The 15,021-nt window shown below is 50.5% G+C and overlaps 2 protein-coding genes across 3 annotated transcripts; both read right to left on the bottom strand.

Annotated features, from left to right (window-relative positions):
• Positions 1-19: 19 nt before the first annotated feature.
• Positions 20-4,622, bottom strand: MIF4GD (MIF4G domain containing). The gene is made up of 6 exons (XM_040081899.1): positions 4,519-4,622; positions 2,539-2,675; positions 2,270-2,379; positions 1,828-1,983; positions 1,093-1,185; positions 20-967 (listed from the first exon to the last, which is right to left on the bottom strand). The coding sequence occupies exons 2-6, from the start codon at positions 2,618-2,620 to the stop codon at positions 740-742; spliced, it is 669 nt and encodes a 222-aa protein (XP_039937833.1). The 5' UTR covers positions 2,621-2,675; positions 4,519-4,622; the 3' UTR covers positions 20-739.
• A 977-nt stretch (positions 4,623-5,599) lies between these two features.
• Positions 5,600-14,674, bottom strand: SLC25A19 (solute carrier family 25 member 19). Of its 2 annotated transcripts, none has more exons than XM_058422948.1 (7): positions 14,617-14,674; positions 14,276-14,421; positions 13,618-13,773; positions 12,752-12,922; positions 11,780-11,963; positions 10,497-10,627; positions 5,600-9,292 (listed from the first exon to the last, which is right to left on the bottom strand). In XM_058422948.1, exons 2-7 carry the CDS (start codon positions 14,399-14,401, stop codon positions 9,092-9,094), a joined length of 969 nt encoding a protein of 322 aa, XP_058278931.1. In that variant the 5' UTR covers positions 14,402-14,421; positions 14,617-14,674; the 3' UTR covers positions 5,600-9,091. The 2 variants fall into 2 exon arrangements, with proteins under 2 accessions (XP_058278931.1, XP_039937850.1); XM_040081916.2 differs by having other exon boundaries at positions 14,524-14,669.
• Between the last annotated feature and the right edge of the window lie 347 nt (positions 14,675-15,021).

The raw sequence follows: 15,021 nt of genomic DNA, 5'->3' as shown, positions 1-15,021 counted from the left end.
GGAGAAAGCAGGGCACATGTTAGTTGAAAACTTTTATTAGAAAAAAATCCTTCAATAGACTATTTTGTTTTCTTTCTTCCTCTCCCATTCTTGTAAGAAATATACCGTAGCTGAAACTTGCAAAATTCTGAAAAAAAGCAAGTTGTTGTATAAAACCTATAAAACCCATTCCTACATGTGCTCAGGAACCTCTCCTCTCACAGTCTGCCCTGTGGCAGATATGCCTGGCTACGGGAGAGGTTGTGTGCATGCAGGTGCAGCTAGCATATGGAAGGAGTCTGGGAAAAAATGCACTTGGTTGAGCTGTTTATGAGGCCACAGTGTGTTCTGTGACCTGTCCCAGAGAACCAGGTACAACCTGAGCTGGGAGATTTCCCTGCTGCCTCCCACAGCTCTGCTGGCTTTGGGGTGAAGCAAAATGTTCTCAGCCTAAACTGTGCTTTCCTTAACACTCATAGAAAATGCTGGTGTGAGCTAGTAGCCTCCCGAGCCCTTTGCTGGCAGCAGCCCAATATTAAGACAAAATCAGTGGGAGAACTTGCTGGGTGAAGTGTGCCCTTCCCACCGCTCTGAACCTCTTAAGTCAGACCAGCACCAGCTGCATCTGACAGCAGGTGCAGAGAGGCTCTAGCCAGTATAAATCCTATTTACAGGAAGTGCTAGAAAATTAATGTGAAAAATTCCAACTTGGTACGAAGCTTGCTGGTGAAGGTGCTGGGGACTCCTCTGCTGCGGGAGATTAATCCGTCACTTCACTGTAATAATATTTCTGGGCAGCATCTGTCATCTTCCAGTCAGCAGCTCGGAACTCTATGATCTCCAGCAGCAGGAGCTGGGACAGGGAGCTGAGCCCCTCCTGCAGAAGGAAGCCATCTCGAAGGAGGGAGAAGAGCTCATCCATCCGCTGGGAATTCATCTTCTCCAGCTGCTCACCAATGCGGTGGAGCTGCAGGACCAAGCAGTCCACCTTCAGAAGGAAGAGCAGATGGCTGAGTACAAAGCAATAGAGGCTCCTCTGCACCCCCTGGGCTGTGCTTTTTACAAGTCCTTGTCAGGACAACAGGAACATCAGCAGCTCTTCCCTGCACTCACCTCCTCCTCCTTCTGCAGGCTGTCGGGCTGTGCCAGCCGGAACAGGCAGTCGTACACAGGGTTCACCAGAGCCATCATGGGCATGTTGTTCACCTGCAAAGAGAGCGGAGCATTGTCAGCCTGGGGTCTGCATCTATTTTAAATAGTTATTCCCTTGATGCTCTCCAAAGGAGAAGGGAGCAGGATTTAGTTGTGCTGTATTAGTGGGATTTCCATCAGAGATCAGGCATTTGAGTCTCCAGGAACCAGAGGAGCTGAACAAATGATGTAAAAAACATCTGTTTTTAAATGCAAGCAGGTAGTCATGGGAAATACACTTGTTCCAACAGTATTTTTCCTGCCTGCAGCTCTACTTACATCATTTTTACATCTACTCCAAGCAGGAATTCAAAGTTCACACACTGCACAAAGGCCTGAAGCCAGACTCCACCAGCAAACCCCACAGCAACTAAACCAGTCCAATCTAGGATGTCTGGGAGCAGGCAAATCAGGGGATTTCAAACAGCAGGTACCAAATGAAGAAGCTGAGACACTGAAGACTTCCTCTGCTTCTCCAAGCCTGTAGGTAGCACCAGCCCTGTCAGCATCCTTGTGTTAAGAACCAGCTCTGGCCCCCACGGCGCTGGGGCTCTGTACAACACCCACTCAACACCCCCGCTCTGGTATTCTGGGATGTCTGGGCCCTTCTGGCACTCCAGGCAGCAGCAGCCGGCTGCTCCTGCTCCAGCTCCTCACCCTTAGGTAGTCAAAGATGTTGCAGATGAAGGTGACGTAGCAGATCCAGGCCTGGAGTGAGCGTGTGCGCAGCTCCTCCCTGTCCTTGTACTCCTGCTGCAGCCGGTTCAGCAGGCTCCTCCGGAAGATGCTCTGGCCAACTTGTTTGCTCTCTGCCTATAAGCCCACAAAAACAGGATGAAGGGATGAAACAGGGGTGTCAGAGGGATGCAGTACCACACAGATACCCTCCTGTGATTCCCAGAGAAGCAGAAAAGCTGCAACTTGCTGCCTGTGCTGGCCCACTGCTCCTCTGGATGCTGCTACTGCATGGGCAAGTGGCAGGAGAGGAGATAAGGGCAAGGGGTCAGAGCATGTGTCTGGGGCAAAGCCCTTCCTGGCACAGCCCAGGGCCCAGGCACACAACAGCTCAGTGTGTCACTGTGCAGACACGAGCGCTCACCTGGATGATGGTGTAGCAGATGCGCCCAGCCTCCTTGCTGAACACAGAGTCTTTGAGGGACTGGTCCACTATAATATTGGCCACTTTCTCCAGGTCCACATTACTGGGGTCTGCAGAGAAGAGGAGTACTGTCAGGACCCAGCCCTGTTTGGCCCCTGATTGCTTTGAGGCACCTGGAAAGCAGCCAAGGTCTGTGCAGGGTGCAGTACAGTCACATTAAATGGTGCAGACACCATGCGTGGCAGAGGAGCTCATAAAAACCTGCTGACCTTTGAGGGCTGTTTTCAGCAGCTTCTGAGTCTCGGAGTCGAAGGACTGTATTTTGTACTCTTCTTTGCCTGTTTCCCCCATGACTGGCTTCCTCTGAGGGCAGGAGTCTGGGCAATAGATGAGCTAGTGACAGTCCCTGGGGAAGGAGCACACAGAACTTAGGTGGACATAGGCAAACCTTCACCCATCTGCCATCTGGCACATCCCAGGTAGTGTTGAAGCACAGGCTCCTGACAGCTCCTGACAGCTCCCCACCCCAAGGAAACTCCTCTTTTATTAGGGTACCAACTCCACCCCTAGATCTATGCAAATCCTCATTCCCACATCTTTTAAAGCCTTGTCTCCTACCAGCTGATGATAGAACTTCATCTTCAGAGCCTTTAAATTTTTCTGATAGGAGAAACATGTTACAGGCAAAGCAGATACAAAATATACCCAAAATACATGTGGCTGTATCACAGGAAGGTTCCCTTGGGCCTTTTAAACACCAATTCAGCAGCTTTCATACAAAAATCTGGGAAGAATCAAAGCCAGTACAAAAGCATCCAACACAGGCTCACCAGAGTACCTCTCCTGCACCAGAGCCAGGCTCCCTCAGCTCCCAGTGCAACACAGCAAACTCAGCAGCCAAATCCCCAACAGCAACAACTCCCATCTCTCTCATCCCTCTGCAGTCACACACTGCTCTGGTGCAGTGCTCCTAACTAAATTCTAGATTGATTTTCTTCTGCTTCATGATTGATAACAGCAAGAGGGTACCCACTACGGCACACAGAGGAAGGGCTTGCTTTGAGTCACACAGGATCTGCTGGATGGAAATGAAGGGCTGGCCAGACTGGTAGCACAAACAGAAGGCAATCGGCCAAATTAGTTTTGCCAGCTCGTCGAAATTCCTCGGCCATTACTCACCCCTCTCTGCAAACAGGTCCTTTCCAGATCAAAGCCCAGGAGCCTTTAGAGGCATGGGACAGGTACCGTGGGCAGTCCCCTCACATACAGCACAACAGTAACTCAGAGCAAAGAGCAGCCCCACGGGGGTGACCACCTGCCGACGCTGCTCTCGCAGCCAAAGCTCTCACCTACCCCGGGACTGGCACGCAGGTTTCTTTCCCAGGTAGATTCACAAGCAGCTGGGTGCCCTCCGTGCCATGCCTGGTTGGCAAACACTTTCCTAGCCTACCTCTTATCTCCCTGCATCTGCACTCAAGCCATGCAGCCCGAGATCACCAGCGGCCCCGTGTCCCACCGGCAGCATCTCCACGCAGCAGGAACCCGGCCAGAGCAGAGCGCCTCACGCAGCGCAGCACCCGGGCAGCCTGTGCCGCCGCCGCCCGGCCTCTCTCCCGGAGCTTCCGTTCCACGGCTCCCGGCATGGCCACGGCTGCTTTGAAGTGCCAAATAACCCTCCCCAGAGCAAACCACAGCCCGTAAACACCGAGCCAGCCAGATCGCGCCTGCACTAGAGACCCTCCCGTCAGCACCACTTATCGGAAAGGCTGGTGGCAGAGCGTGACATGGGGCACCTGTGGGTACCGACTGCTCCGCTGCCACCGGCCCCTGCTGGATGAAGCGTCCCGGGGGCTGACACGGTTGGGGTGAGCACCCTCGATCTGCCGGTGATCCGCCAGCTCAGGTGCCTGCAGGGTCACACCTGGCAGTATGGGCTGGACAAGTCCTGGTCACTACAAGGAGAGGGAGGAGAGCAGAGAGTCTCCTCTGCCAGCCCAGAGTCTACCCCGGGATCCCTATCCCATTCCCACCGAGCCGCAAGTGCAACCCCCAGCGCCGAGACGCCTCTTGCCCGGGGCAGCTGGACCACCGGAGCCCGCAGGAACCCTCGCCGGCGCCTCCCGTCGCTCCAGCCCCGCGGCTGGCACAAGCCCAAGGGCCACCGGACGGAGGAAGAGGCGGATCCCGGGGAAAGCAGCCCCCGCGCTGCCCCGGGCAGGGCAGGGGGAGCCGGCCGCAGCCCCACCGACCTGCGGGCCGCCCCCGCTGTGTCCTCCGACCGCCGGGACATCGCCGGCACCTCCCGAGCCCCGCGCCCTCCCGGCACGGCCCAGGTTTCCTCTTAGGTCATTTCCTCGCCCAAGCCGGGGGAGGGCAGGGCCGGGCCGGGCCGGGCGGGAGAGCGGCGGCAGCTGCGGCAGCGCCACCGCCTGCGAGCGCCGGGGCACGGCGGGCTGAGCGCCGGGTACGGCCGGCTGCTCCTCGGGAAACTCCCGGGCTCCCCCAGGCACGGCCGGCTGCCTCCCGACACCCTCCCGGGCACGGCTGCTGCTTTTACCACTCCTCCCACCGGTGGGTCGCGGGCAGCACTCACCCCTCTGCCCCGCTCCCCTGCGGGGCAGTCCCGGCGCTCTACGGGTGATAACGGCGTGAATTCCGCCCTTCCCTCCGGGCCAGGGCAGACTGCAGCCGAGTAGGAAAAAAAAAAAAAAAAAAAAAAAAAAAAAAAAAAAAAAAAAAAAAAAAAAAAAAAAAAGAAGTAGAAAAAAGTCGGGAAATGGGAGATGCACTAAACCAACGCACTGCAACAAGAGCTGAGTATGGTATAACACACTTCACGATTTTCCTCTCAAACTTCAACCATTTCACCCGCAGCAGGTGAAGCCTTCACCGTAGAGCAGCCAGGCTGCTGAAACCGGGGAATGGCTGAGGGAGCACAGAACGAACAGTTTGGGAACATTTTCTGTAGCACTGCGTGGCCTGGCCGGATACAAACAAAGCCTTAACTTTAACTAACTAACACCAGGGGTGTGAGGCTCAGGACTGGTCACTACAGCTCCAAAAGCCCCTCTAGGACACAGCAGTGGGACTGGGCTGAAAAAATTCCCCTTGGCTGATCCCTTTTGCCGCAGTCCTCAACACCCAACACAAGAGGGTACAGTTCTGCCTATGGCTGAGGAGCACCCACAAGCCAGCGATGGGAAGTCCAAATGGATCCTTTTGCCTCATGCTCTGCACCCTGATTATCCTCTCTTTCAGGCAGCAGGAGGGCCAGGTTGTTCCGGTGGGATCCAACACAAAGAGGAAAAGAATAAACCAGCTGCAGCCAAACACTGCATAACAAAATATTTAATGTACCTTGTCTTAAAGGTAGGCACACACTGTGCGTGTTGTGCTCGGATGCTTTCAGGAAACAGCAGCTGCAAAAGATCCACTCAGGCAACACAGCAAAATGCCACAGTTACAGTTTCTACATCACAAGAGAAACTTTAACCCAAATTAAATACTATATATTCCAGTCCCAACCGTAAAACATTCATGTCAAAAATGATGCTGTGCAGCTCTGGATGAGCATCCTGAGAGTGGGACTGTCCTAGGAACCTGGTGAGCCAGGCAGCACTGCAGGAAGCAGCATGTTCCTCGCAGCTCTTGTGTGTCCAAGGCCGGCTCAGTGCCGTGGTGGAGCTGCAAACAACCACAGCTCAACTCCGTGCCAACACTACCTGCTAAGGACCTTTTGGATGTTCTCACGGTACAAGGCACTAGAAGAAAACAAACGCAACTGCTGAGCAGCTTGTGAGGTGAACTGCAGGCAAATTCCTGGTGAGAGGATTAACTTGGAAAGAAATCCCAATGGCCAAAATCGGCCCAGTCTTACAGCGAGGCATTTGCCGTGTTGAGTCACTTCACACTGAATGGGAGCGTGCAGCTTCCAAGAGCAAATCTGTTCCAGCACTTGGGAGAACAAGGTGACCACAGATCTCTCCCATCTCCTGCTCCTCTAATTCTAAGAGATTTAGTTTCTAACAGCATGTGAAATAAGACCTGTCCTCCCAGTGCTTCATTCAGCCGCAATCCCACAGAGAAATCAACATTCCTCTTACAGTACTTTCCCCAGCAAAGTGCACGTGAGAAATCTGTGAGGGACTGCTGCTGATCAGAGGTGAAGAAGTTCCTAATATTGTTGAGGTTGTCACATCTTTCTCCCTCCCACTGGAAGCCCAGATGCTGTTATGGGCCTGTAACATTCGTGACTCACAGCCCAAAGGCCCCCAAGCAGGGAGTGTCTCTTCCACAGCCTGGGTTAGACAGGCACAACTTAAACTCTGGCTTTGCCATCTGCTGGTTGGAGGCAAGCTCAGTTAAGGCAGAGTGGAGGAAAAAATGACCCCAGAGAGGAAAAGCTGCTCCATACTCTCCAATGCTGCCCTCTCTGTGGAGCAGCCACTGCCCATGTCAGCATCACCCCAACCTCCACAGCACCCCTGAGGAACATCATCTTAACAGAGCACAGATCTTCCTGTTCTTTCCTGCTGCTGAGTTTCCAACCAGTTTCCCCCTATTTTGTGTGGTTTAACAGCAGCTCTTTGACAAAAAATGGAAGACAAGTCTTGCAATGTTTAGACAGGATGGATGAGTCCCCATTTCCTAAGGAAGCCTAGGTCAGCACTGAACATTTTCTGCTCTGGTCTGTCCCTGCTAACCATGACGGCATTCCTCTCACCAGCAACAAAAGACAGTACCAAAGCCAACCTGTTTGTGTCTGTTCTGAAAAGAGGCATTTCTCTCCATCAGAAGGATGTCATGAGGCTGAGTTCATTACTCCTTATCATGTCTTTCCGAGAACAACAGGTGAACAACAAACAAAGGCTAAAGGTTAAGAATATTTTGAGGAATCTTTGAAGAGCCTAAATAACACAGGAAAATACCAATAGGATTGAGGCATTTGGAGAAACTCCACATTTTCTGCTCTAAACGAAACAGCCATTTTTAGGGTATATGCAGCTCTCTCTCCCTTTTTAAGACTCACATATTGGCCTCCTGCCTGACACTGATACTGCTCAATGAGCTTAATTTTATGCAGCTCAGTCACCTGCAGGCTATTTTGTACTCCCAGATCTCAAACCTAAAACAGACACAAAGTTATTCAGCCTGGGCTTGCAAGGAATTTCTCCAGATACCTCAGCCACTAGTGAAACAGCTGTTTTTTAAAAACAGCCTCTCACAACAGCTCAGGATAAGTGAGCAATGCTGATACGCTCAAAATTGCCAGAAGTTGCGTCAATGGAATGGAATTGGTCACGCTGGAATTTGGCCAGACCATTTGGGATTAACACCCTGAATACTGCAAAAAAGCTGGGAAAAGCTCTGTGTTAAGAACGGCCAAACCATCCTCCAAATAACTGCAGTGCTCTGCCTTATCCACCCCTTGCAGATGACTAACTGCTTTTGTACAGCAGGCCTGGGAACTCTGTCTTCCACACAGTCGAGCCACACCCTGCAAGGCTTGAAAAAACACAGAATAGAAGAGGAGGAAGAAAGTAATTTTCCTCTTTTCCACTGTTACATAAATCAGAGTTGTTGGGAGGTTATTTTGTTGGTTTTTTTAACCATTCATAAAACCTTCAAAACTCCAGGAAAACACTTTTCCATCTCTAATTCAATCACCCATGTGAAACACCACGCTCAGCCAACCAATTCCCATTTGATGTTCATTCCTTTCACTTCAGCAAATCTTGTCAAAACATTTTCATCTGCTAGCACCAGTGCGGGACTGAGGTTCTGAAATATTTTGAGGCCACTACAGAAACACTTGTTAGACACATTCAAAGGTGCTATTAAATAAATAATGATTAAAAAAATTACCAGTTTCCACAGGACTTTCCCGTCATCATTCCAACTTAATAATAATTCTTTCAAGAATAACAATTTCTTAACTCTATACAGCATTTGTTTGCTCACTGCTTTGAAGCAAAGAACCCTGAAGTAAAAATTGGGTTTGTGCATTGAATCCCCTCAGAATGGGGCTGTTAATGTGTAGGTTTGCTTGTAAAAAGTGTGAGTGAGGCACTGCAAATCCCTAAGAGACGTATGGCCAGACAGCCAGGTAGAGAAATGGGAATTCAGCATGCCATCAAGCTCACTGGAGTTAAAGGAAGAACAAGTCTGGTCCAGCACGATCAAAGAACATGCTGTGTTTAAGATGACAGAGAATGCTCAGCCAGCAAGTGGTGACCAAGAAGCAGCAGCTGGCAGCAAAGGAAAGGAAAACCGAGGGTCTGTGCACTAACGTGGCTTTACCTGACTTCACACCAGCAGGACGGAGTGACCTGCGCCACACCGAGACAAGAATCTGGTGCAAACAGCAGGCACCAGAGCAGGGAAGAAAGAGCAAAGGAATAAAGCTGTGCAGATGCAGTGCTAGGAAGTGGTGTTTGGTTGGTTAAGCAGCACTAGGCTGGGCCAGAATCCCCTCTCTGGGATCCAGGGCGAGCTCAGGGATTCACCCACTTTATTGGGTGCCTTTTCAGAACACAGGCATTGCTAAGGGAGTGGTCTGTTGGTTCCCCCTCTCCCCACTAAACGTGTACTGATATGAGAGGAGAGAGAAGAAAAGTGCTGTGTTGAACGGCTCGCAGCCAAGCAGTTCAGTGTCTCCAGCAGAACTGCAGTCGCCTTCTCCTTTTGCTTGGTCGCAGGAAGTGATTCCCCACAGGCCAGGGGAGCTCTCGGAGCTCTGACATTTCCAACACACTGGTGACAGAGCAGGGCCATCAGTCTCCCCTCCTGAGGAGAACAGCAGGCAGCCACACACGTTCCCTTTCAGCTTTCCTTCCTCTTTGTGCTCTCCGGGCTCTTCATGGCGCACAGGAGGCCGCAGAAGAGCTCGTACCAGAAGAAGATGAGGCCGGTGGAGAAGGCAGCCTTCAGCAAGCTGGGGGAGAGGCCCTTAAAGAACCCACCTGGGCCCTCCTCTCGCATGATCTGCCTCATGCAGTCCAGGAGACCCCCATACGTCCGTACCTGGGAGAGAAATGGCAACAAGCTTAAACAAGAAAACTCCAGGACAACTGGAAAAAACCACAATGATCCCCAAACTATACCACAGAAACATTATCTTGACATGCAGCCTGGAGATGCCTTTCTGGATAATATCGCAACTAACTGAAAGTTTCAAAGACAGTTTAGAGAGGGCAGGATAGAGGAAATGTAGACATTTAGCATCAGCAATGTTTTATGAACTTATTCACTGAATGGCTGTAAAACCTCTGCAGGCAACAGCAGCATGATTTTAAATTTATGGCACAGGTTTTTGAAGTCATTGTTTCAGATTGTGCAGCTGCTTTTTCTATCCCCTTCACTGCCAAAGAAGGAAAAAAAATTGAGTTTTCTGACGGAGAGAAAACACAGCTAGAGCACTTAGAAGTTTCCAAATTAGCTGTCTCCATGTTGTCATGTTATGCTGCAGTTTTAACATCTTGTGACACATCAACGATAAGAACAAATTCTGTATCTCACTGCAAGAGGAAAAGCATCCAATGCAATGGGCTGAGACACCAAAATCCTGTTCCAGAGTTTCTTAGGGTACAGACTGATTTCCTTCTCAGATCCAAGGAATTATAAGGAAAAGAGAAAACTTCCATGTTTCATGGAAAAAAAGAGCCTTGAAAGATCTATATTTGTCTTCAAGTGTATTTCAAGGTGGTAACAATGGTGCTAAAGAACACCAGAGTATTTAATTTGTTTCGAATTTCAGGCTATTCTCATACATAAAACACATGTTGAACACCTGGTGCCTGTTTCTTGTGTCAAAATATTAATTGCAGAAGAGGAACCTGACAGCCAGGTGACGCCAGCACAGAGCCAGTGTCATCCTCTGCTACTAACTTGGTTCTGAATCAGAAAAACCCAGCTGCAACTAGAAAAGTAAAGTAAATCAAACCCCCTTTGCCTGCCTGACTCATCCCCAGCTCCAAGACACAGTTGATGGAGAGGGATGACAAGCCAGAGCACAGGTATGTTGTACAGGTGCCTCCTGGGACCTATCATAAAATAAACCCACTATGTTCATGTATAAATTCATATTATTAAATGAGACCAGTGCTCACTGGGAGCTCCCAACCCGAAGATGAACTCAACCAGGTACCACTGGTGGGCTGTCACTGCATTTCAGTGCACTGGACTAGCTCCATACTCAGGAAAATCTACCACTTCCAGCATTTCTCACCTGCCCAAAGGCTGCCCGAGCGTGCTCAAAGCCACCCACTTGCAGTCGCTTTTTGACCACATCCAAAGGGTACGTGAGGCTTTTGCTGATGACTCCAGCACAGCTGCCACAGACAAGGCTTTTAACACTGGCTGAGAAGAAAAAAGGGAAAAGGATAGTGGAGAGGATAAAAAGAGGATTATCAGGGAATTCTGATTAAAGATCATAAGAGATAAGTTAAAAATTACTTCACAAGAAGTAAGGTCAAAAAGGTCCTTCGCAGTTGCATCACCTCTTCTGCAATAGTTTCAGCCAAAGAATCTCAAGCTATTTTTTCAGGCTTGCAATGTCTGTTGGAATCAGAAGACCAGCTCCTCTTGGTCTGTTACACTGACTCATGGTTTTGCTCTGCTCATAAAACCCCAATCCCCAGTCACCAGACAACTTGCTGCCAGGGGACAGAAGTGTTCATGCCCCACCCCCAGTAAAAGCCTGGTCACTGGAACTCTTTCACCCCTGACTGCTCAGGCTGATGTATTCTGGATTGGAATGTCAAAAGCTGACACTGCCTGATGATTTCAGAGGCTTGTAGGCAATGATTTCTGTATTAGACCTTTTCCTGACAAACATGTGCTCCCAGCACAAAACCACCATCAGCCTCTGCCACCTAAAATTAAATATGCAGACAGGAAATTGAAAAGTCCAGTTTCTCTGCTGAAGAAATCCCACTGAGGAACAAAGTCATGCTGCTGCTGCATCCCTCTCACTCAAGGAGGCACAGGTATCTAGAACTGCCAAGATGGCAGGTTGCATCAGGATGAGGTTCTCTTCCAATGGAGCTAGAAGTCAACATAAAAACATCAAATCAAGAGCCTGGCAGCTTTAAATGAGAGTAAATGAATCCTCTTCCCTAACAGCTGTGCTGGAATCTGCAGGCAGATTTACTAAGGAAATCCAAGAGTCCTGTCCCCACAGCACTATGGAAAGAGAAAGACTATGGCAGCAGTGTCTTCCCACAGTATCAGTAACACTGTTAAAGAAAGAGCACCCTGGCCTGTGACACGTCACTGTCCCATCCCCCCACTTCCATCATGGTTATTCCACAACAGGAGCTGTTTGTGAACTCCGCTGTACTTAATTTGGCATTTCCGTGCAGGGGTAAAAATGAGAGGTGGGAAATTGAGATACTTTTCGGATGTTGCATCAAAAATGTGAAAGGCCTAACAGAGTTTACATCAGTCACCCAAACCGGCATTCATCCTCTTTCTCTCCTGAATGTAGCCATCACTGTCCCAAGCTCCTACCTCCATTCTTTGCTTCAGCTGGAATCACCCATTTGGAAAACTGCTGCAGGATGTTGTAGAAGAAGAACTGGAGCCCAGCGTATGGGAAGATAGCAACGAGTGTGGGGGTCAAACCTCTGTAGAAAGTCCGAGGCCCTTCTGTCTGGTACATGGTCACCACTGCATGGCGAAGGTTGGGGTAGATCTGGACAACAAGGAATAGGCTAAGTGACTTTCTAGTCAAAACAGCAAACTAAAAGTCAGGACGTTTCCCAGTAATGGGTATAGGAATTTCCCACTGCCCAAAACAGAGGTGACTGTCTTCAGCACAAAGTGATGAGCAAGGTGATTTTCCACATCCTCACAGTGTTCTCTGCTAAACCCTCATGACTTAAAAGAAACAAGGCATGGAGCTGAGTTCTGAGACCACCTGCATCACAGACATGATTATTCTTCTTTTCGACATTTCTTACCTCCTGCAACACAATTAATTTGATACATACCATAATTCTACTGCAGGCTAAATACAGAAACGGCTCTGAAACAAATCTATCTCAGACCTAGTTAGCACAGAGATCAATTCTTGTGTAAATATGAACATGGAGCACAGGTAAAAGGTGACTGGTTTCAAGTATCATCCCCATCATTATCTAAACATGGCCCTCTGCATGTGGAAAGTTTTAAAAATGCAATGTTCAACAACCTGGGGAGCAGGTTCTATAAAAAGCCAACAGCCAAAGCAAAAAATGAGTTATCCTGTTAAGGACAGTTTCTCCTTTCTGCATCACCTGTCAGGATCAGAAGCAGCAAAACACAATTAGGAAAGCTGTGTCAACAGCACGAAGGATAACTTGGCAACAGTGCAAACACTGGCCATAACAACACCTGCTCCTTCATTTAACAATGCCGTATGTGCTTTCAAACCTCCCGCATCTTCAGACGCGTGAAATATTGCTACTGCTATGGATGACAACACGGAACGCTAAGCCTCACCTTTGGCTCACCCTGGGCAGCAAAGCGCGTGCGCAGCGTGTCCACAGGCTGGACTGCGACCGTGGCCGTGCAGGCAGCCAGGCCCCCGCACACAAGGTGCACGAAGGAGTCGCGGGCGTTGAAGGAGGTGACGTTGTGCACCAGTTCTGTCAGACTCTCGAATGCCATGAACTTGCAGAAACAAAAGCGCACGGGTCAGGAAGCCAATCCTTACCACTCGCACAGGTCCCCCACTCCTCTCTAATTTCACCAACAGTTCCACCCCTCCTGGCTTATTACCACCTTCTACATCCTTCAAAAGTCCTCCCCAGCTTGCAACGTGTGAAAATCGCTAAGCAGCCCGGGAAGTGCTTGGGATACTCTGTTGTCAATTCTTGCATTTAGAATCGTGAAAAACTCATTTTAATGTTCTGTGGATCCAGAAGAGTGTTTGCTATGTCTTAAGATATGCTGCCCTTTACCCTTTCCACCACTGCTCCTAAAGCTGCTATTAACGTTTACAAATTAAGCATAACAATGCCGTGTAAAACACCCTCATCTGCTACATTTTTTTTTTTCTCCTAACAAGCCCTTAGGGTGACAGCATGAGTAGAAGCAAAAAACTGCCCAGGCTTGGGGTGTGAACAGCAAAGCCCAGTGTCAGAAGTAGAGAGAGCTTATCTATGAGACCAGATACAGACAGAGCTCAGTTTGCTTTCGCTGTGCTCCAGTCTATTCAGCAAGCTCAGGAATATTAACTTAGGAATTACACACCAGCTTTATAGAGCTACACAACCTTCCCACTCCTGGATGGGGAGATGGTCTGAGCAAGCAGAGCAGTGTCCTGTGTACACGCAGTGTACCCAGGTGATGTCTGGTCCCCTCACCTGAACAGCTCCGAAGCCGACGGAAAGGAACTGAGCGGGAACATGGCCCTTCCAGAAGGCTGTCACGCCCTCCTCCCGGAAGATGCGCTGCACAGCTTGCAGGATGCCGTGGTACTTGGCCGTAGGATTTCTGGAGGAGAGCTGCTCAATCTGCAGCTGGAGGAAATGGGAGAAAATGTTTTCAATTTCACCCATCAACACTGGTTCAAGCGTCCACTTCAGGAATTCACAACCACGTCTGCCAGCCAATGCAAAGGGATAATATTCTGTCTTCCCACAGAACCACATTCAGATCTGACTGGGATGTTATTTATGAAGGCTCTAAAAGAATAAAAACGTGCATGAACACAAAGATAAGCAGGAGGGATGATGGTGAAATTCAGTCAGAGAGTGGAAGTCAATCACAAAAACAGAAAGAGAACGAACTCTGAGAAACACAAGATTCCATTCCCACACAAGTTAAGTTGTATAAATAGAAGTGGTGGACACAAGATAGCCCTACTTCCTTGCATAACCTGTACACAAAGTAGATGAGGGCTGACGAGCAGATTTAGTGCTCCCTGGCAGCACAGGTGACCTGTTCACTCAGGACAGGATCAGCTCTGCTCCCTGACAGGCTCTTTCATCCCTGCTCCCGGGCACGCCGCAGGTGAGGTACCTGAAAGCGGATCTTGAGGACATCCAAGGGGCTGACAAGAACCCGAGTGACGAAGCCAGACGCTGATCCTGCTGCAGCCGCTTCTGCCGTGGACACGCATTTGGCTTCGGGGTCGTAACCCACCATGCCTGCCGGCTGGTCCCAGCCTGGGCAGGGGCACAGCGGCAGTGAGCACCACCGCGCACCGAGCCCGCACCCCACAGTCCCCTCACGCCAAGGCCCACAGCCCCCTCGTCATCCCCACACACCCTGTGTGCCCCTCCTCACTCCACGGGACACACAGATACCCCTCTGCACCACTCCCTCTGCCCCGCAGCCCCGGGCCCGCCGGTGGCAGCCACCAGAGGCGGGTCCCAGCCGAGCCCGGCGGGACCGGGGCTGTCCGGCCCTGGGCCGACTCCCGCCGCGCCGCCTCCGCCGCTACCGCCGGCTCCGCACTGCGCCTGCGCGCCGCGGGGGCCACTGGGAGGTGTAGTCGCGGGAAGGGCGCTCAGGGCGGGACGGGGCGTTCGCAGAACCAGGGGATCAGTGAGGCCGGACAAGACCTGAGACCATGGAGTCCGACCTGTGAGCCAGCACCACCCTGTCAGCCAGACCACGGCACTAAGCGTCCTTCCTTAGACACCCCCAGGGGCAGTGACAACTCCCCATTCTAATCACCTTTTCCACAAAATCTTCCTGATGTCCAACCTAAAGCTCCCCTGGTGCAGCTTAAGATCATGTCCTGTCGCTTGTTACCTGGGAGA

The sequence above is a fragment of the Hirundo rustica genome, chromosome 18 (assembly GCF_015227805.2).
Source record: "Hirundo rustica isolate bHirRus1 chromosome 18, bHirRus1.pri.v3, whole genome shotgun sequence".
Classification (NCBI taxonomy): Eukaryota; Metazoa; Chordata; class Aves; order Passeriformes; family Hirundinidae; genus Hirundo; species Hirundo rustica.
Note: the sequence above shows the minus strand (reverse complement) of the source record. Positions and strands in the feature narration are given on the sequence as shown.